Below are 23,356 nucleotides of genomic sequence, written 5' to 3'. Positions count from 1 at the left end.
CAGATAATAAGGGGGCATATAGAGAGTAATAAAGTGGGTGTAGAACTGAAAAGATGCAGAAACATGTTAGCATGTGTTTGAGCATATGTGCCTGAAAGTGTGTCAGTCTATGTGTGTGTGTGTGTGTGTGTGTGTGTGTGTGTGTGTGTGTGTGTGTGTGTGTGTGTGTGTGTGTGTGTGTCTGTGTGTGTGTGTGTGTGTGTGTGTGTGTGTGTTCATGTTTATAAACCCTTCTCTGTCTGTCGGTCGGCTTTCCTCTCCTCTCTCTTCACCTTCAGAGGGAAGGACACACATTCCAGTGCTGCTTCCCGACTCTAGCCCAGGGCGACGCTCAGCCAGAGCTGATAAGTGACAGGAGCCCCAGCCCCCCACAAAGGAGCCTCCCACCCCCCATGCCTCCACACACACACACACACACACACACACACACACACACACACACACACACACACACACACACACACACACACACACACACACACACACCCTCTCCTCCCTGCCCTTCAGTCCACAGACGTGCTGCTCGGGAATTCTGCCCTCTGCCCCACTTCTGCCCCCCCCACCTACTCACCCAGACCCCCCCCCCCCCCTCTCTTTCTGCCAGAGACCAAGAGGTCTTTAAAGAGATAGATTGGTCTTTAATTTTTGTGCTAGCCTGGTCAGTGACACTGCTTCCCGCCCCCTCCTCTTTGTCCTCCCTGTACATTTACGAGCTGGACTGAGATGTGAGGAGTGGCGTCTGAAAGCTCAGATGGGAGATTAATCAATCTTGACGAGAGATTTAATGCAGATATTCTCTTTCATTTTAATAGGTGTTTTCACAGGTAGCTGTAATGACTGTTTCTGCTGACAGAGCTAAGAGTGCAGCTGCTGTGGAGAGTTTCAGGCAGAAGGATGTGTGGTTTTAGCATTTTTTGGGTGTGTTAAGACAGGTTAATCAGGTTACTTTTAGGTAAGGTATAGAGAAATTCTCTCAGAAGATATACACTATATATATATATATATAAGAAAAATCATTTCTTGACCACCATCCATGTCTGTAGCACAAATTCTCTTTCCTTCTCTTTCTATCTCTCTGTCTCTCTATTAAGCATTCCACTCAGACCTGCACCAAGGCTCTGAGCTCAAAAACACACTCTGACCGTGAGTGTGTATGTGCCTGTGTGTGCCTATCTGTGTGTGTGCATGGTGCGTGCCTGAATGTGTGTCAGCCTCAATTGCTGGAGCCTATCCAAGGTTTCCGTGGTGACCACACAACACAACGAGACAATCAGAGGCAAGCCCACGCAGCGCGGCGAGAGGACATTAACACAGGAACCGCGGGTCAGGGGGCAGAGGAAGGCAGGGCAAGACAGGGGGAGAGGAAGATGAAGAGGAAGGTGGAGGGAGGTGTTAGAACCACAGCAAGAGGGGCGAGAGAGAGTGAGGACAAGGAGAGAAAGGAGAGTAAACAACAATAAACAATAACACAACCTTAAAGGCTACTTTAGGTCTCTCTCTTTCATGCCTGCAAGACATCAAGAGCTTTAAAGGTTTCCTGGCCCCAGGAGTGCCTGTGCGGTTTTGGCTGTACCTCACCTCTGTGTGTGTGTGTGTGTGTGTGTGTGTGTGTGTGTGTGTGTGTGTGTGTGTGTGTGTGTGTGTGTGTGTGTGTGTGTGTGTGTGTGTGTGTGTGTGTGTGTGTATGAGAGAGAGAGACTGTGTTAGTCAGAGATGGTCGCATGCGTGACTGAATCTGTCTGTGAGCAGCAGGGCTGCGTGAGGGTGCATGTTTGTATTTATGTATGTGTGCGCGCGCGTGTGTGTGCGTGTGTGCATGTGTGAGCATGCACACGCCCTGAATGTAACGTGAGAATGTGTGTGCTCTTTGAAGTTCAACTGTTAGAAACTGTGTGTACGCCTGTGCATGTTTTCACTTTATTTTGTGTGTGTGTGTGTGAGCTTGTGTGCGGCTGTAGATGTGCACGCGGGTGCTCTCACATATCTCTCTCCCCCGGGATGACGCTAAAAATATGTGGCTCCTCAAGCCTTCTGGTGTCTGAGCAGCGTCTGTCTGCTCTCCATTGCCGTCCCTGTGGCCCTCCCTCCCCTCCGTTATTCCTGTTCCCTCCATTCCTCCCTCAATTACACCCTCTTCCAAACACACTACCTCAGTAAGCACACACACACACACACCAACTACACCCAGCTGTGTCCCTACTTCCACTGAGGATGACCTCTGCTCAGCCAGAGTGGAATAAAGGGATGCGAATGAAAAGAAGAATAAAAAGGTAGAGAGGACTGAAAAAAGATGTAGGCACAGTATTTTGTGAGGTACAAAGTATTGCAGATTAGATTCCAGCTTTAACAACAGTGTAAAGTACATGTTGCATGTTGTTTGGTTTGTACCCGTTTTTTCCCAAAAAAAAGTGTAAACTGATTTTCACCTGGATTTTTTTTTGTCCCCATGCTCCCAAGAGGTGTTGTGTTTCCTGCTGCAATAAGACACTGGCCACTGTAGTTTACAGTAAACACAGACCCCCTGTGACAGGCATAGCCCAGAAAATTGTCTTATGATAGACAGTGAAGAGGAAAATTTTGAGAAAATGCAAATAAGCTGGTAATTTGTATTGAAATCCCTCCAAGACGATACAAAATAAAGTTTCCTTCAAGATTGTAATACAGTGTATGGGAAATACAGAGTGTTGAACCTAAAGCAATTTAACTGCAAGTGCCAAATGATTAACCTCAATAACCACAACGTTGCAAATGACAGTTGAAATATATAGTAGGTTGCTGTAAATAGTATTTTTAAATCTGGATTTCTTTTCATCCAGTTGTCACCCAGTTTTGTAATATTGACAATAACCACTGCAAATTCCAACATTTGTCTTTCAAAAATAAAAATGTGAAATAATGACACCTCTCGATACGACAGGCAGGTTGTCATCCATATGTTAGAGCTCCTAAGGAAATTTCGCCCTCTCTTTTTATCAGACACTGGCGCATCAGAAGCATCTAGAAGGGCTGCCTCTGAGGATGCTGGGTCATCAGGGAGCGCACCAACCTGTGCAGGGCGTGGCAGGGTGGCTCAGCTCATGAAAACTTTCAGCGCTGAAAGCACTACAACCCCCACACAAACCACATCCCGCAGCATCAAGCCTCCTCTCCCCACCAAGCCCAGCCACTTGCGTCTAACGACCACACCTTCTGTCAGGTAATCCACATGCACTGATGCACAGACGCCCACCCAGCTTCACGCAATTCAAATAAAGCCACACTGGTCAATGTCGGACAGCCAAATGTGGAGCCTCAGCTTGTGGGCTAATGGGATGGAGAACTCTGAAGGTGGCTTTCACAAATGCTCACAACATTGCTATCACTCCCAAGGCACAGCAATGGAAATGCTTGAATGTAATGGTTTTCTTTTTAATGTTGGATGCTGCAGTACTGTAAACAATCTTTGTGGGAAAGTAATTCCAAAGTGATTGAATTTTCTTTTTGTATAACTTTCACTCATTCTACCTTTTATGTATTTGCCAGGGAATTGATGACTATCACATGTATTCACTCGCTGTTGATGCTTTCCACTTTGCGGAACATGTGGAAAAATACACCCTTGTCCTCACACACAAAGACTGTACACCGCATATTGTTTACTCTCCATTAACATTATTTTCATTGCTTACGAGACAGTCTGCATTAGCTCATGTGCAGACACCCACAAGGTTCAGTGTTCTTTCTTTTATTTTCTGTCTTCTTGAACAAAAGAATGGGCATGGGTAGGCAGAATGGTTGAAATAAGGTACAGTAGGTCCTCCTTCATCTTGCTGTCTCCTCCCTGGGAATAGTGTGGGTTGTTTATTTGTTGTCACAATGCAACGTATGTCTCCCTCTGCCACCTGGCAGTAGCCTCAATGCGACCTGTTGTGGACCAGTGACAGTGCCAAATACCTTGTCTGTCTCTCCTAGTGGATCAAATCCTGGGAAGTTTGACAGTCAAAACCAAATAATCCAGCTCAGCTCTGTGTTACTCCTCTCCGTTTTTTCCGTACTAATTTAGAAATGTGTGGTTGTATGTTTTGTTTTTTTTACATTATATATAGGGAGAAAGATGTTTTGTAATGGGATACACTATGACAATGCTCACTTTTAAATCTGAGACATCTAGTATCTTTGATGTCAAGCGTGTATTGTGCAATCGAAGAAGCAATAAAACTGGTGTCTAAAGATCCATTTTTGTGTAATTTTTATAAACAATCTCTCGTCCTCTCTCTATCTGTTGCTTTCTGTTTATGTCTCTAATATCCTTTTTTTAATAATTACTTACTGAAATTGAACATCATCTTTCATGTATTGTAGCTAGCAGAAGTCCTTTTATAGTCAAATAACTACTGCATTACAATATTCTAATTCTTTCAACTATAACCCACAAGACTGACATATTAGTTAGCTAGTTCACTGAGAGTATAAGTCATTTTTAAATTTCCAGCCTCAGCAAATAGACCTGCATGCTTCTTGAGGGCCAGTGTAAAATTTTAATTTTATTTTCAGCAGAGCTACACATCCACCCACACACTTGCTGTAACTGTGCTCAGACATCTCTATTTTAATTTCCAGTAAGATTCTCCCTAAGCTCGCAAATGAAATTGAAATGTTTGTCAGTGATAAAATTGTGAAGCATATTTTTACTTCTGTATCTGCGATTTCAATTGCACATTGTGGTTACCTCAGCTGGCTAATGTGTAGAAAATCTGCACTGTACCAAATCTATTCCCTGGGGGTGAATAAAAGCAACACTCCAACATTTCAACTTTCAGATGAAAGTAGGATAGTGCAGCAGTTTAAGATGAGACAGTTTTTATGTAATTGCAAAATTATACATTTCCTACTTGTGACTGCCTTTTCAAAAGGAAATAGCTTAGAGAGCAAGAGATACACACTCATAAACACACATACATGCACACGTGTACGTGCATAGACATACAAAGACAAGGAGTATGGTAGTGTTTCATTGCCCTACAATGGCAACAGTTGACCTGTAATACAATACACTGATACAGCACGGCAGTCAGTGTATTCTCTACATGGGGCACAGTGTGTGTGTGTGTGTGTTTGTGTGTGTGTGTGTGTGTGTGTGTGTGTGTGTGTGTGTGTGTGTGTGTGTGTGTGTGTGTGTGTGTGTGTGTGTGTGTGTGTGTGTGTGTGTACTGTTGCAATGGCCAAATATATTGTAATTTCTAAGACATCAAGACTCTTTATTTTCTCAACAGGCCACAAATACACACTGTATTACCACCATTGGTGTATGTTTCTGTGTCATTAAACAACACTCATCAAGGCAGCAGCTTGTGTGTGTGAGGTGCTTTTAATGTCTTTTTGAAGACAAGGGTTGACTGTAGGCACATCCAGATGCAGGACACTCACTCTGCTCGACCAAAACTGTTAAAATAGCATGTAGATTACAGCTTTTCATAACTTGAATTCAGAAAGTCGCAATAACTGGTAATTTCACTCTTTAGTTGTATTTTGCCTCTTCAGAGCTAGCATAAAAATAGAGCAGTAGAGAAAAAAATTGTAGACCCATTCAATGTAATAGAGTTGTACAATGAAGTTAGAAAAATGTCAAAGCACATGCTTCATATGTCATGCTCATGTGGGGTTGTGTCTTGTTCTCTTCTCCAGTACACATATCCCAGCTGGGGAAACATATTTCAAAGTCATGCTGGTGACTCTTGTACAACCATTACACTGCTGCTGCGCACTGCTTCTGAGTGCAGCTAAAACCCAATTTTAAACATTACTTATTGAGTGATACTTATGTACCCATACACTAAGATAATATGTAATTATTTTTTTTAAAGGTTGGTCAAAAGGCTCCATAGACACAGTAGGAAAAGGTTTCCAAAGCTACATTAAGGTTCTGTGTCATTTCACAGCTAAAGTGATAAGACTCAAGAGGGAAAGCATGCATTGCAAACAACGCACTGCTGTACAAATACACATAGGTGTTGTTGTACACGTGTGGGCCCACATAGAGGTAGGTACCAATGTCACTATTAGACTTATGCTCACTTACAAAGTAGCCAACATCATGCAACGGTCCACAGGGAAAAGAAGCCCACATGTCCAAGAGCACATATAGGCTACACATACAGTAATGTTTATAATCAAATTACTCATCTTCAAGACTCACAATATAACATATCATGGAACATATGTATGAAGTTCTGCTGTACACACACTAGATATTAGTGCAACACCACTGAAAATTTGCTGAAGCACGCAACTGTGAGTTGCCGCCTGGATCTCTGTCTCCCAATGAGCCCAACAATGGCTGTGGCTGTTCTCTGATGCGCAGAGACATCGTCGAGCAGTTTCCAGGAGATATCTGTGGCGAGTCCCTTGGTATGCCTACCCCTCACTCTCCCCCATCCCCTCCACCCTACACACTTCTCCTCTTCATCCACCGCGCCTGACCACTGCTGTCGTCAGGGCCCTCCGACGGGAGATAAAAAAGAGGCTGTTGTTGTCTCCTCGCAGGAGAGATGGACGTCTGTTTCTCTCTCTCTCTTTTTTTTCTGCTTCACTCGCTTCACACCGACAGAAGGGGAAGTGAAGGGGGAAGAGAGAGAGAAAAAAACAACAGCGCAGAGGAAAGAAAGAAAGACAGCTATACTGCGTGCTGTGGCGTTCCACCACACCACCAATAACCCCTCCACCCTCCTTCTCCTCCTCCACCACCACCAGCCCCATCCACAGCACCCCCAGTAGAGAGAGAAAGAGCGAGAGAGGAGAGAAGAGAGGGGGGCCAGAGCCATGTGATACGGAGAGCATGCGGGCACAGCTTCACCCCCAGGCAGAATGAACGGGGGCCTGCTGTGTCTCTCCTGCATGATTAATCTGGCTGAGGGGCAGGAGGACTGCCACAGCCCTGCCTGCATTAACTCCCTACTCTCCAGGTCCGCATGAACACAGACACACTCAAACTCACACACCAGCAGTAGACCCATGGTCAGACACAGGTTTACATACTAGAGCAGTGTGCGCATAGCTAGTAAAGAATAGTGACTGGCACTGAAGTGGATTCCTATTGAGGTATCAGATTCTGGCCCCATTAAGTTTAACTGTATACTTGTCTTTTGCCAAGGGCAGCGTCTCACTGTCATTTATGCACTGACACGACACTAATCCTTCTGCATGTCGTTAAACTGAAAAGAGCACCACGATGTGAGGCCGTTCAACAGTGTTGGTTTCTAGGTAGTTCTGGGTTTCTGTGACTCATCCTCTCATGTGACCTCTGTCTCCCAGGCAACATTGTGGATGTTTGCTGGTGCCGGTCTTTTGTGTAATTCATATGAGGCAGATGGTCCAGGAAATGTGGCTTACTCTTCAAAATTCTCCCAGACAAAGAGTATCTGGCATGTGATGGTCAAATTTTCAAATCACCATGACAGCTTCTCAGGATTGCACAGCAGGCCTGTCATATTGTCTCACAGTATTACACTCAGCTAATGTAGACATGATACCGGAAAATAATGTACACTGTAACAGTCCCTCCCACGGTTGGCAGGACTGATTTCTTCCATAGACCGTACCGGAATGTTTTAGCCATGAACTGCTCTAAAGCAGGAAGTGTTGTGAAGACTGGGTGTTGTGCAACAGCAGAGGCCGAGCATCAAAAGGCAGGCAGAGGGTTAACATCCTGCAGTCCGCTCCACATTAACTGGAAAGGAATGAAGTGTCAAGCATGTTTTCACCACAGCAAGACGGTCAAAACCCTAACCCCTCCTCCTCCCACCAACCACTCACCCCTCAAACCTTCTCCCCCACATCACCCACATGCCTCCCACTCCCAACAACCTCCCACAGCCATGACCAAATTATTTTCCAGCCTCCCGAGATTTGCCTCGCCAGACAAAAATCTGCAGCGCAGTCCTGATTCAGTGTACAAGCACACTCAGCCTCCCTCGTCTCTCGATGCCTCTCTGCCACCCCCCAAGAAAATAGGTCTTCTTTTTTACCAACTTGGCCTCTGTTGAGATGGCTCTTTTTTGTTTTTACTTGACAGATGTAAATTGCTACCCACTCAATACTTTGAACAAGAACTTGTTAAAATGCCATGTTGTGCAAGGATTAAATGAATGCACAGTATCTATAGGCAGGTATGGTGCTGATACAGGTGCTCTGGATTGAGCGGGTGAATGAAAGTATTGAATGAGCAGAGACAAGAAGAGGGAGGAGGCACAAGACAGAGAAAGAGGACGGACACCAATGATTGAGAGAATAAGTGAAATGGGGAGTAGAATGAGAGTGAAGAGAGACAGAACGAGGGAGGGAGAGAGAAAATAAGCCCCACCAGTGAGCAGGCCACACAGCCCTGCCAAACTGCTTGAAAAAAAGCCCCCTCTGTTTTATTTATAGTGCGCAGTATCCATGGCAACCAGAGAGGTCAGGCAAGCTGGGCCTGCGCTTCACCCTGCTCTGGGGATTAGGATTTCACAGAGGTTCTCAGATGTGAGGAAGGTGGGCTAGAGCAGCTCGCTGCTCGCCAACGCAGCCCTCCTGCCTTTTGGTGAAGTCTGGGCCCTGTGAGGGAAGAGAGGGGGAGCAGCAGAGAGTCATGGGAATACTGTGGGAACGGTGGTTTGTGGTGATGAGGCTGGGAGGAAGGGGACTAGCACGGAGGGGAAACATACACGCATGTTAGCAGTTGCATGCAGAGGCTGTTTTGATTAGGTGCCTTCTGTCACACAAAGGCTCATTACAGTTTTTTTGGGTGGTTTCTTACTTAGCGTGAAATTCAGAAAGGTCAACAAGTTCATGGTAAACTTTCCCTTATGACAAGATACATCTGTTAAACACAACTCTGGCAATTGAAAATCACAGAATACATTTTTTTTGCTTTGGTTATATTAAAGATTGCTTTGTCCTGTACTCACTGATACTCTCAAGTTTGCCAAACATTTTATAAGAATTGAGTCTAATTTACTTTTTCCCCTTTTCTAAATTTTGTGGGCTTGTTATTTTCATCCCATGAAAGACTCCTTCCAAAACAGCTAAGCCAGTTGGAATGAAGTGTTGGGAAGAGAGAGGTAGGGCGAGGGAGTTAGAGAGGAGATGAGGAAAAAGCTGATTGCCCTCCAGGAAATGCATGGTGTGACTACAGCAGAGACCTCCAGATTCCTCCTGGGGCAGAGGACGTGCGTTGCTAGGAGATGGTTCTTGGGCTGGTGTTGCCATGCATAGATGCTGTTGCCTGCCATGCTCCGATGTGCAGAAGGACAGGGATTCAATACTCTTTCAGGGAGCATGTGTGAAAGGACCTAAAGAGTCACGGAGAAAAAAAGTGGTCCATCTTCATCATAAGGGACTAGTAATGACTTCCCCAGTCTCTAGGGGGCACCCTCAGCACCTGAGTCACAGGACTAACAGAGCCAGCTTTTCCCCCTTGGAACTGTGACCAATCTAACATTTGTGGTTGCCAGGAATAGATGTCACAGGCACATGATCATTGTAGCTGCCACAGAGGTGGTCAGTTTGCCCTCCTTGGGTTCATGAGGGGGATGGAGGACGTGTCGAGGTGCAAAGGCAAGGAAGCATTAAAAATGCTTTCAACTGCCTAATGGCTACTGGCTTGGTTGCTAGAGAGTGGAGGGCTGATCCATTTTAGAGAAGAAGCTAGCTAAGTTTATGCAGCAATACTGATGCACAGTTGGGACTGGAGATGTGAACATTTTGAAGCTTAAACAGTTGGAGTAACAGACAACCTTTTTCTAATCTACGTCAGCTCAATACCAAGCATGTCGTTCCAGCAACTCAACATAAAGACACAGTTCAGAGATCAGAGAACAATGTTTGCGGTTATTCAGATAACAGAAAAATGTTCCCACACATACTTGAGCATGAATGTATACACATAGTGAGAGATAACACACAGTGACAGCTTAGGCGGTTGTTTCATTCAATAAAATAATCATTCAGGTGAGTGAAGACCTTGATATGTGAATGTGAACTGTTTTTAATTTGTCCAGTTTTCCTATTATTTGTGGATGAAATGAAATTACTTTTAAACTGTGTGTATTGCACAGATTTTTATTGTTAATCAATGAATTTGGAGCTTTGAGCTTTTTAAGCTCCACAGATCAAGGAAAGTTCACTCCTGTAAAGCCATTAAATTACATTTTTATGTCCAATTACATTTCTGCAACTTAAATGAAAATGAGTCTTGGTTCTTTTTCTCCCTCTCAGCCATCCCAGAGTGTGCAATTTTGTGATTTGATGTCATTGGGCCCCATTTCTTTTGCTTTTTCCCAGATAACAGAGCATTCAAAACACATAAAAACAACATACATTCTTTAACAGTATAACAACCTAAATTTAGTGGAAGCTGTGAGGGCATTTGAGAAATCCAAAATAGGGGAGCTAGCACAGAAGTGGAGTGAATAATGAATATTTAAATACTTTTGAGACTGAAAGAAATCACTATTACCCTCTATTTGTGTTTAGGCCTAATCAGTGATGTCATGCTATACATAAAATGATATTTAGGTGGTAACAGAATTACTACAGGGCCTATTATATTGACACATAAGGCTGCTATAAGGTATGACGTTATCTTCATCTTGCACAAGGGAGCCTCACAGTGTACTAATCTGTCTCTAACACTGCACCATACTGTAGCAATGCAGATCCAATACACTGTTTCTCTGAGCATGATTATGTACTATACGGTGTAATGATATTTACACTCACCCAGGTTCACGGGAGCTGAATTATATTGCACATTACTGCAAATAGGTTTTCAGGGGAGTCAGTATGCCAGAGTAAGTAGCGAGACAAGTCCTTCAATCAGAGCAACCAGGTTCAAGCCCCTCCATTGACTCACAGAACATCTGCCCCGGGCTGCTGCTCTGCTGCCGACCCCATAGTCTGACCTCCCTGTGGTAGAAAAGTACTCTCCAATCCTATAAATTCATTTATTTATTTAAGATGGTGTAAAGAAATGAAAATACCAGATATACAAATGCCACATAGAGTTAAAAGAAATAATCTAACATAAATTTCTGTTTTGCAGTTGTCAATGGTTTGTTACTTAAACACAAAAACAGCAAGCTCTGGGAAGCTTGAACAAGTGTTGCATTTTGTTGTTCTCAACAGCTGGTAGTGGGTATAGATGTTTATTCCTGGGAATAATCCACTCCAGTGCACAGGAACTGATACGTTACCAGAAGCAACAACAGCAGTTTGTTTGAAATCAATACAAGAAGACTTCAGCAGTTTAAAGCCAGTTTGGTTAAACAAATTAAAAGAGTCCTACTCACAGAAACTTTAACTTCATTAACCAAAAACACAACAAAAGCAATGCCTCAATACATGTTAAGAAAACAACACAGCAATTACCACTTATCACCAAAGATTTCATTTAAAAGTAGAATATTTGCATTTTCTGAAGGAAATGCATGTGAGAGCTAGAAGCCGTTAGGTGCCACTGGTGCCAGTGGCGGCTGCTAGCTGCTGCTCCAGCAGCAATTTTAAAAATATTTTTGCATTGCTTACATATGGAAGTGTATTGCTGCCATACAAGAAAAAGAAAAAAGAATCAGTATCACAGTTTAATGTTATAACATGATACTGAAACTATCATCTTTTAACGTGAAACTTATTCCACTCGAACGTGATAAGTTTTACATTATAACGTGATACTTCTCATGTTATAACGTGGCTGGTGTGGTAGCAGTAGCAGTATGTAGTGTGTCCCAAGTGTTGTGCTGTGTGGCTGTATGAACAACATTCCTAAATTTAGTTGCAATGCAATTTAGCATTGAAGAGTTATGGTCTGTGCATCAGGCCACGCATCAGGCCACGCCTTCAAAAGTTTGGTAACCAGTTACAGAGAAAGGGTAAGAGATACCCAAAAATGAACTCATAAGTTTTGTTCAAGGTCATCTAGTTTGGTGAAGATCAGATGAAATATGCACCAAAAGAAGCAGAAATGGGTTTACCAATCAAAAACGAAAGTTGTTTTTTTTCAAATGGGCGTGGCTTACATCAGTCAAAACAGTTTCATCCAAAAAAATACATTATGCAAGCATTGGTTTTCAGCACCTCACTGATCTGGAGTCATTAGTCAAAACGTAAAAAACACGACAAATGATCACATGGTGGCACTATTGGTACCATGCTTTAAGCGTTAAGCATTTCCACATGGGACACCTGACCATGAAGTATGAATACTTTAGCGTTTTTAGTTTTTGAGATATCAACTTCCCACAGACTGCCCATTATATATTTTAGTACTTTATAAAAATTATATTAAAAAAGTGTTATTTTAAAAAGCATTGTCCTGAAAAAGCGTAATGTTTTGATATTTAAATGGTTCCTGTGGCTGAAAGTATGCAGAAGTAGTTAGCAACCAAAAAATGTACAGTAGAAAAAAGAAAGAATAAAGAGCAAAGATAACAGTGTGAGAGCTGCACAGCAAGTGAACAAGAATTTCATTAAACGTTGCTGTAAAAGTGTCAGATATTCCTACAAAAATCAATCAACAGCAATAAACTTGAAAAAGGACAAAGAACTGTGGTATCCTGTTTGTCCCAAACTTTTATTGAGTGTTTATACTTTTTTCTACTCAGACTGCTGATCAACCAAGACTCAGAAATAATGTGGCAAGTCAGGATGACAGCATTTCCACATGTGAATGCTCAGATAGGGGGGGAGGAAGCAGAGGGGTTAGGGTCCAAGGGGCAGCAAGGTGACGCAGATCCAGTTACTGAAATACACACAAGGTCTTTTGTGCATCCAGGCTCTCTGATAAGTAGAGCCCCTCATATCTGCTCTTACTCAACTTCATGGAAGCAACCTGATACTGATACTGCAGCAGTGGTGGACAGATTCTCCAACATCTTTATCATTTCATTGGATTCAACACCCAACCAGGGGGTTTTCTTCACCCCTTTATCACTTATTTATTCCTTCTTCAACTCAGACCAACTACACTCAACTGCGGTCTCCTCCAACTTAAATATTTGAATATTGATGATTTTTATAGTAAGACTTCTCTTTTTAATATCTCTATTTTTTATGAATAATTTCATAAATATATTTATGGGGGACTAATATTCGGAATGAGTAAAGTGGGTACAGAGGAGAAGTAATGCTGCAATACACACAATAACTGCCTTGTTTGGTATTTGTTTAGTTTAGTTTTAATTGGGCTGTTATTTTTCTACTCTCTTTCCTGTTTAATGTTGGCCATTAAAAGAGACGACATTACTGCAATATATTTACATATTACAATCTATATCTTCATAACTGTTACATATCTAGAGTTTCTTAACTTGTACTAGAATGCCCAAATCCAGTTGTGAATGTTATTCAATTGTTCAAATAAATTTAAATCACATACAAACACTTGTAGATCAAACTGGTTAATCTTCAAATTTGGTTTGTGAAGATTGTTTTGTATATTTTATGCATACAACGTTAGAAAACATTTAGATTTGATCAATACTGCTGTCTACAGACGCTGCATAATGGATCCCTTTTCACAACTGCAACCAAAAGTGTTGTTTTGAGTGTTGCTAAAGTGTGTGTGAGCTGCACAGCAGTAGGTGGCTGAACATTACCTGTGTAGACAATGATGAAGGACTAAAACTGCAGCTGCACTGCTGACATGTTGCTTTCATTACGCAGTATTATCTAAATTTGAGGACTTATTCAAGCGTTTTCATTGTAATTTCTACACCTTGGCAAATTAGTCTATGGATTGAGTTATATATGAAAATTAACACAACTCATTTCCTCCATTGTTCACTTGGCTTCATGACTTTAGAGTGAGATGATCCCTTTTTCTTTTTAGTTTTGGCCAAAACTCATCTGTGTTTTTCCTTCTGTCCATCGCTCTTGCTGATGTTGTCCAGCCATTCTGTTGATGTCTCTCTCTGTTTTGCTCATTTTACTTTTTCCCTTCCCAGCTCAGGGTGCTCAGGGACTTGTGTTGGTCTATGGAGGCAGGCTGTAGCCAGCACTGTGAGGGGCTCAACTTGGTTCTGCTCTGGTTCTGGTGCTGGCTGACCAGCAGGCCCTGCGGCTCGTGCCCAACTCCAGGACGGGCAGTAGTGGAACGGACAAAGGACTTCATTCTCTACGGGGGGAGAAGGGGAGGGTGGTAGGATGAAGGGGGCGTTAGGGGAGATGAGGAAAGTGAGAGAGGGAGGGGGAGGCTGGCGAGCCCAGTGCAAGGGGTCTTATCCTCCTGGCTCAAACACATGCCACCAGCTGCTGCCCCCTTCCTGTGCTTTCATTAAAAAGCCTCCCTGTGCTCCGCTGGGTAATCCACATGCTTTACTGAATAAGTGTGAGTTAAATACAGTATGTCTATCCATTTCTCTGCCTCCACAGTGTCTGTTTTGCCATGTCTTTCTCTTCGTTGCTTCCTGTCTCCCTGTCTCTGTTGGGCAGTGGAGAGCAGTCCATTCTCTGCGTGTGTGTGTGTGTGTGTGTGTGTGTGTGTGTGTGTGTGTGTGTGTGTACCTGTACGTGCGCCCATAGATTCTGTCAGACTCTCACTGTTTCCAGCTCTCAGCCCAGAGCCAAGGCAAGCATTGCCAGAGGGAGTGCCTGCAATGTAGGGCGCCCAGCAAGCTGGACGCAGGCAGAATATCAACGCCACACGGCAGACACTCCTCCCAGCAGCCCACCTGCTGACTTACGTGATCCAAATGTGAGGAGGGAGGGGGGGATTCTGTGGAGAGAAGGTATTGGGGGAGGATAGGCTGCAGGAAATTGCCAGGTAGTTTCCAGACCCACTTCCCTGTGTTGCGCCCAATTAATCAGGGCTACATCTGTGTTGGATGGACCTCTACCCCAAGGGGAGGGGGTGGAGCGCAGACATTTGTGTTTTGTCTGTATGTGCACATTTGTCACACATTTTGTGTTTCTGTGCATGTGTGCATGGGTGTATGTGTGTGTATGCTACCTGGGAGAGTGCATGGTGTGTGTGTTTGATGGCAGAGGAGGGAGTGATGGGGGTTTTGTGGATTTTGTGTGTATTTTTCAGCAAAGACGGCAGGAGGTTGCTGATGCTGGGCTTATTCCAGCCTTGCAGTCAAAACTACAGTCATGGACAACCTTGTCTGGTCCACTGTCCCCCTGCTTGTACATATTATTCTCCTGGTTTCCCCCCGACCCCCCTATTCCCCTAACACACACAAACATGTGTGCACACACACTCTTCTCTGCTTTGCCCAGCCTTGCTAGGAAAAGGATCATTTTTCAGCACCTGTGTAGCTCAGTGCCTGTATGTTTACTTCCTGAAGCTTCTGGCACACCTGGACCTGGGCTACCCCTCCTTCTTTCATCTCTGCTCTCCAGTTTTTTTCTCTTCTGTTCTTCTCCTGTTTGGCTGTTATGTCTCCAGTCTCTTTCCAGGTCTATTCATAGGAATAACAAATATGAAATTGAATAATATGAGGCCATTGTCTAAGTTTTCACAAAGAGAACAGCAGCTTTTGCTAGTTGTTGTTGTTGTTCTTACAATAATCTGATTGGCTGCACAAAAAACTTTCAATGTTAAATTTTTATTAACATTTTTTTGTAAAACTTGTCAACCCCTTCAATAATAGAATATGATTAAGTTAGTCCAATAAGACACAAAAATGCATTTAAGAAAAAAGTGTGAGTCAATTTGACAGGACGTACTGCAAGTATGAGTACATCTTACTCTGGAAGCTATTTATATGTAAAAAAAAAAAAAAAAAACTCCAGACATACATTAGTGAGGTTCAACAATCCCTGGATTGTGTGTTTAATTTGACTTAAGTCTTTTGTAAGGCAATGCCTGCAATTTGGGTAATTCAGTGCTCCATCAATTGATTGAATCTGGCCATACGATCATTTGACTCCACACAATAACACTATGAGGACGGGCCTATCATGTCTTGGTGCGCATTAATGCAAGCGTGTGTGTAGCTCAAAATCCTGTGTGGAGGCCTGGCATAGTGTGGTGCAGTGCAGAGTGGAGAGGAGAGACAGCTGCCCTGACAGATGCCGGGAGGCAGGACCCCACTGGGAAGCAGAGGGAGGGAGCTGGCACTGTCTCACCCCAGCGGAAACACCATAGGCTACAGAGGAAGTGGGCAGGGGGACAAACCAGGGGCTCAGTTTGTGTGTGTGTGTCTGTGTGTGTATGTGTGTTTTGGATCTACTTTAAGAGGACCTTGGCGGTTAGTCATGTATGTATATATTTACATCTGATACACACACAAACACATACAGTACATACAGTATGCAGTCAAACCAAAAAATACAGGTTGTAAACTCCATGCTGTGCCCATATCAATCTGACCTACTCTGTTTGTGATATGTGGGAATAAGACATTGATGGGTCTATTTACAGAAAACATTTCTGCTGCCTATTGATTATGCTTTTTTAAAATTTGAATCTGCAAAAGTTACAATGATTCATGTCTGTTGTATTAGCTACTAACTTTTATTAACTTCTAAAATAATGCACTCTATACTGTACGTACTTACTTCATAGCTTTCCCATCACAATGCGTTCAGCGCGCATATATATGTTTGGGTAAATGGGGTCAAATTATGTCTTGTTGAATGAGGAATCAGGTAAGAATTTTTATTCAAAAGTCTAAACCTTTCTCTCTCTAATGGACATCCTCAGTAAAAGAAAGACAAGTAAGTTTGACTGGAGGGGCAGAGTATTGGATTTTTATTTATTTTTTAAAAACCTGATATGATCCTTTAATGTCACATATACACTAAGGCTCAAATAAAGCTTGTTTTCAGCCAATATAAATTATATCAAATTAATTAAGTCAACTCACGAAATCTTTGAGCAATAATCAAAAGCATCCTTTGACACTCACTATATGTGGCGCACTGCAAGGCTGAGGTTTGAGGCAACGAGACAGGAATTTACATTTTACCACTGAGATGGGTGACGTTAGATCATACCTTCTTTGGAGGAAAATAAAAAATGCACCATGGCCTGATCTGTAGTCTGTGTATAAGCTAGTACACCAGGACAGAGTTCGTATTTGGTCCATATAGCAGTGGTACATGTTTGTATGCAACATTATTTAATGTATTCAAACATTATTCTTTTGACTTTTTCAATGGTTTGTGGTGTTGCAAATGCCATACAAATACACTAAATTGCTTTTTTTAAATGTATGACACTTAATGTAGTCCATAACCAAAACATGATTTATAGATTTTGCTAATTGAGTGAAATACAGAAATATCTGTTTTAAAGATTTAACTCCCCCATATATTTGCTTATTTACAAAGAAATGTTCAAGACAAATGCAGAATTTTAAGGATTTGGCCAAGTATTGGCCATACAATTTTCCAGTTTATATCCAATGACTTCCATGATTATTTGCAAGTACAAAATAATTTGTTTAAATAAACTTGAACTATTCTTCTCATATAACACAGTACATAAACAATATTAAGCAATGACAGTGATGATCATAAAGCTGTGAATTTAATTTAAATTGATGGGATTCCCCTGCAGCTGCTGATAGTCAGCTGATGTAAAGGATCCACACTGACGCAGTAGTATAACTCAGATGATTCTCAGCAGATGATACTAAATTTAGCAGTAACGATGGACAATCCAGATAAAGTGTTACACTTTTTAACTAATCAGATTGCAGAATTATTTCTCTTCATGCTCAGTTGTTAGTGACGGGTCAGACAGATTCTGTTACTCTAGTCCAATCGTTGCATTTATCTTACATTAGTGAACCAGTTCCAGTCACTTGCAGAAAATGGATTTGTCTTTAGAAATGTTCCTTGCAGCTGTATTCTCTGTACTCTTGCATCAAAACCAATTAATAGATGGATGAATGAAACCCTTAGAAGAACAGTAAAACCATAAAAACAGCATAGTAAAACTTGAATAATCTGCAACTATGAATATGTGTCTAAGATGTAAGTCCCAAGTACAAAAGCAGACTCTTATATTTTTCACAAAATACATTTTAATTAATACTTAAATACAATTTTATTTATGTAGGAAGAGGTGGCATACAGAAGTAAAGTTGTACACAGAGTTTCATGTAATAAATATGATATACTAACATCCTAAAATGATGATGATTTTCATGTATTTTTGATACCTACTTTTGGAGAAAAAAAATGATTCCCCATTTTTAGGTCAACAGAAGTATATGTTTTTCCACTTATAGCATGTTCTGCATAAACATTGTGGTACAATTTACATTACATTAATTATACATAATAATTAAAATGATTACAAACACTGAAATTTCATGGAATAAATTAACATGCATTTTATCTAAGGAACTCTTTCAACATTGCTTAACACTCACACAGGCTCACACATTGTCATGAAATATACAGATATGCACTCTTTCAATTTCTTCTTCCTTAATTATATGATTATATTATTTGTGATGTGTTCCTGCATGTGTGGTTTTCTCTTGTTATTACTCCCTGTCTCTACCATGTACCAGCACCCTGTACCACTCTTCTGAGTGTTGCATCTGTCTTACGACCCTTGAATAGGTAATAGTATTATTTTGGGTGATAAAAAGAATGATGAGATAAAAGTGTTGCTTCAGTATAAAATGAAAGCTTTAAACCAGTACTTGTGCCAATCATTTGACATGTATTTAGCCGTATTTTGATGTAAATATGACCACTTGAAACATATTGAAGATACAGGTGGAAAGAATAGACTGTATGATGCAGGACTGCTGTGAGAACTCTCTGTACGCATTTTTTAAAAACATTTTCTTCACTGTCAAAAGAAATCATTATTAAAATCCATTGTAACTGACATCATTAACATGAATTCCAGCTAATAACATGTTGCTGTGCTCTGCAAGGGAGGGAAAAAATACTTTCAAGCCCATTGTTTGTAATACTTAGGAAATATCTAAAAAAAAAAAAAAAAAAATCAGTACAATTTGTCAAGATTCACTATAATGCTACTAAATATTGGAAAACTTTAATGAGTCGTTAAATACAAAGGGTAAAACCTTATAGGATAGGTATCACTCTTTCTGTATCTAAGTCTTCTTCTGTATAAGCTTTTTAGAAATATAAATATACACTTACTTTTACCTTATTGGCAGTAAAACCCTTTACATTTTTTAATCCACTGCAAATATTCTGTTGTATATGAATAGATACATTTTTCTATAACATTTTTCTATATATACAGTACCAGTCAAACGTTTGAACACACTTTCTCATTGAGGTGAATGGAAAAGTGTATTCAAACTTTTGACTGGTACAGTATATACTTGCAGTATAGAAAATACTTCACTTCCACCAACATGCTCCACTCACAAAAATGGGTCAAATTTCTTTGATACAAGTTACACACTTTTAAACCTTTCAGTCAGGAACACTCACACTGTGAGCTGTTTACTGCACAAAAGGTTGCACAGTTTACATGTGGGTGTAACGTGCTCTGCTCTCCAGGATGTTCTCTATACGAGTCATCTGAAGAGTCTTTGAGAACACCATTAACACCCCAAAGACATATTGTTCACTTTTCATGAAGATATTGAAATTCAGCTACGAAGCACTTAAACAAATGAGTGCAATATTATTGATTATTAATAAGGAAAAAAGTTTGTGACAGAGAGTCTATATAGCACAAGCACTAACAAATATTTGTAGAAGACAGGACAGCAGGGATGAATGAAGAGGTGACAATACGTCTGTCTGAGGTGTTTAATAGTGTTTGCTTTTTGTTTGAGTTACAAGTATTACCAAGTGGTTCAGTAGTTTAGCATCATAAATATACAGCATGATCTTCAGCTATTCACACTACTCATTTCATGCTGATGAAAGCAAAAGCAGCACTTTCCAGTATTTCACTCTCGAGTCAAACTTCTTAGTTAAATTTGTTGAAAAAAGTGTCTCTTTTGCATAACCGGTCAAATTCTCAATTTGATTGAACTATATTCACATCTCATTCCATTCACAATCTAGTGACAACACTGTAATATAGACTATATTACAATGCACAATGAGAGAAGACGGAAAGGGAGAGTGTGACTGTGTGAAGCTACTGCACACACACACCTACATAAATAGTTGATGTGGTAAAGTCTGATCTTAAGCATACTGACATAACATAACCGGTCAAACTGATAAGTGTAACCATGGCAAAGTACTTCAGGTGTGCCCACACTGTTTATCAAGTTGTTAAAAAGGTTTTAAAAAGTAGACAGATTTAATGATTTTGTGGCCAGATAGCAGCAGGTGGCCTTTCTGGTCTGAGCTGCACAGGCAGTACCACAGCTCATAGGCAGCTGCTTGCTCCGTGTCACCAACCAAAGACTCAGAGCACTTTGAACAAAGTACAAAGCATTGATTGAACTTTTTATCCTTCATCTTGGGTAAAATACAGTCAGGAGATCGAAATACCCAAAAAACAAAACAGCATTTTCATTTATGGATTTAAGAAATGCTGTAGCTGTTTTGTTGCTGATTGTTTTTTTATTATCTTATTGATTATTGATTATCTTATTGAATCTAATGATTCCACAGTTATATGGTCATAATAATGACTGAGCAGCGACTGAGCATGGAGTTCCCTTCTTTGTGAAGACTGAAATTTACAACACGTCCTCCAAATTAAACATTACCATACATCACATAACGATGTTTTATGATGTGACAATGGTTGAGGTCTCGGAAGGGTTTAGGGACAAAAACCTCTTATTAAGACTAAGAGTTAAGGAAAGATCATGGTTTGGATTAAAGTAACTTCCTTAAAGTTAACCTTTGTCATCATGGCAACAATTGTAGTCACGGATTTTCGAAAAGCTGCCCCAACTCATAGTTGGAGGCAGGAAGCGAACAGCAGTCCCCTGCTAGATGTTATCGGAACTGCGCCACTTCATAATTACTATGGCTGCTACATTGAGTCTGCAGTGTGCAGAAGACTAAGGCCGGAGATATACTTGCTTTTAATTATGTGTTTGCATGCATCTGATGGCTGCCTCGCCAATCCTGCATCAGTTTGGAGCGTTGGAGCACAGAAATTCATGCTACGCGTCCACAAGATGCGATAAGCACATGAACAGTAGGGGCATTGTAGGGTTGTGACAGGATTGGATGTCAGGAGGGACGTCAGGAGTGACAGCAGCAGCATTTTTTGTGCCGTGATCTCAGAATTAACGACACAGTAACCTCCTCAAGTGTCGCTATGTTTATTGTTTACATCATGCAAATCCAGAAGTTCTATTTATATTTTTAATTTTTAATTATATCTTTTTTCTCCAGTATTCCCTCTGGTGGATTCATCTAGTAACACGCAAAGTACAGAGACAAGTACGTGAACAATTCCGTTCCCAATGCAGCCAGCTGTCTATGTCAATGTGTGGTTAAAAATCAAATACATCTCCAGCCTAATGCAGTTGCAAGCCCTGCACAGTGGGAAGTGTTGCCATGGTAAGCCGCACTGTCTGGGCTAGAGAGACCATGTTCAAAGTCCACATGGTCACTGCAGCTGTTGTAGTAGCTACTGATATTGGTGAACAAAAAAAATATTAAAGATCCCCTCAAGACATGTGAGATATAGATATAAGATATGTATAAAAGACTCTACTTTGAATGATGATTTGTGTCTTGTGTTTTTCCACACATAAAGTTCAGTTATCTCTTTGAGATTCTTAAAATGATATCTCTTCCTTCTCCCTCATTAAAAATGTCCGAATCTTTGAATATGCAAGCATTGTTTATTTCCAAAAATTAACTGCTGGACGAAAGATGTCTCCTACTTAACTGGAAAGTCATGTTTTTCAGTGTATGTGTACTGGAGGTTTGAAGTTTCCACATCACATTTGTATCAGTTGAATAGTGGACCAGGATTGGCTCCAAACTAGTTATGATGTCACAAATCCTGCTAATAGATACATGCGTTATACTCAGATTTTAAATGAGGACCAAAACTCTTTCCACTTTCACCAGATGAATGTGAAAACCCACAGTGTGACCAGTGAAGCTCAATTATACAACTGAAGTTACAAAAAGCACACTGTTTTACACAATACAATAACAATTACAGAATTTAGTCAGCAGCAGCCAGGCACCTGACCAAAACGTCTGTTCCAAATTCATTGCTGTGCCTGTAACTGGTCTTTGTTGGTGTCCTTTGTCTGAAAGGCCCCTGACACCCACATCCTTGCGGCAGAGCTGTGGTGGTAATCCACACACTCAATGGCTCCCTCAAACTGTGCTTCCTCCTTCCCCCTGTTCCTCAGACACAGCAGTTGACAGTGTAAGAAGTCCTTAGAGAGCCAATCCACAGAGACCAGTACCATGGAGGCAGAGCCCACAGAGAGTCACAGTGACAATGTCCAAGTACAATGTGTCTGTTATATTCATCCATGTGTGAGGAGCTAAGGAAGGGGGATCTAATGAAGTGTTTGTTTCTCAAAGGGGCATCAATAAAGGCACGGTGCTGGGCAAATATGTGTAAATACTTGACATTTTGGGAAATATGCTTAATCGCTTTCTTTGAGAAGTTGTGCTTCTTTACAGCGTGGGTGCATGAGCATTCAATAAATCACAAACTGTGTGCTGGTGAACAGCAATGTCGACCTGTGTGTCAGACTCAGACATAGTGTGACAAAGATGCTGGACATTTTCACAATTTCAGGTACAATCCTGGCAGGATGTCAAAACATGACTCATGCTGACTCATTCTTTTGCTCTTTATTCTGTCATGGTCTGTAGAGGGAAAGAGACGCAGATATCGCGTTGCATCAGCCTCGTGAGCTAATGGTCACTCATAGATCAAGTACAGTAAAAATGTAGGCCGTGGCTTCACATTTCAAATTTGGCAAGACTAGTCAGGTTCAGACACGGGTACGGGTCGATCTATTCTCTACTGAGAAATGGAAACATATATTCAAAGATTTCTTTCATTTATCTTTGCAGGTTGGTCAGAAACTGAAGTTGCCTTAAGTACTGCCAAAGTTACAGTCAGTCAAAGTAAAGGTAAGCCGCTTAATGTTAAGGATAGTCAATACCCTATAATTACATTTGATCAAAAAACATTACTGACTTTAATAATTAGTGCCCATGGTTACAAAAACAGATGGTATACAAATCAAATTTGTCTTTTAACCATAACTTTTTGTTTTTGCAGTTCAGGTTATTTAATTCAGAGCACAACAGACTTCCTGTCAGAGGACTTTGTTCCTTGAGTTTCTTGTCTCAGGCATTTCTTCCTCCCAGCCTGTGTTTAATCTCAATCAAATCTCCTAAATTATATGACTGTGTGGTTTGGCTTATGGGTCATGGATTAAAAATCCTGCTCAATAACAATAACAGAACATGTGAGTTTAACCATGGTGGTTTT

General features: G+C 41.2%; 1 protein-coding gene across 1 annotated transcript in view; it reads left to right on the top strand.

Annotated features, from left to right (window-relative positions):
- The window catches only part of zgc:100829 (uncharacterized protein LOC445149 homolog), a 16,309-nt gene extending 12,115 nt beyond the window's left edge, over window positions 1-4,194 (top strand). Inside the window, exon 8 of the mRNA XM_062433107.1 lies at window positions 2,977-4,194. Coding sequence (XP_062289091.1) covers window positions 2,977-3,200 — 224 coding nt within the window. The 3' untranslated portion in view covers window positions 3,201-4,194. The remainder of the gene's footprint in view (window positions 1-2,976) is intronic.
- Window positions 4,195-23,356: the final 19,162 nt, after the last annotated feature.

Source organism: Scomber scombrus, chromosome 14 (genome assembly GCF_963691925.1).
Source record: "Scomber scombrus chromosome 14, fScoSco1.1, whole genome shotgun sequence".
Lineage (NCBI taxonomy): Eukaryota > Metazoa > Chordata > Actinopteri > Scombriformes > Scombridae > Scomber > Scomber scombrus.
Note: the sequence above shows the minus strand (reverse complement) of the source record. Positions and strands in the feature narration are given on the sequence as shown.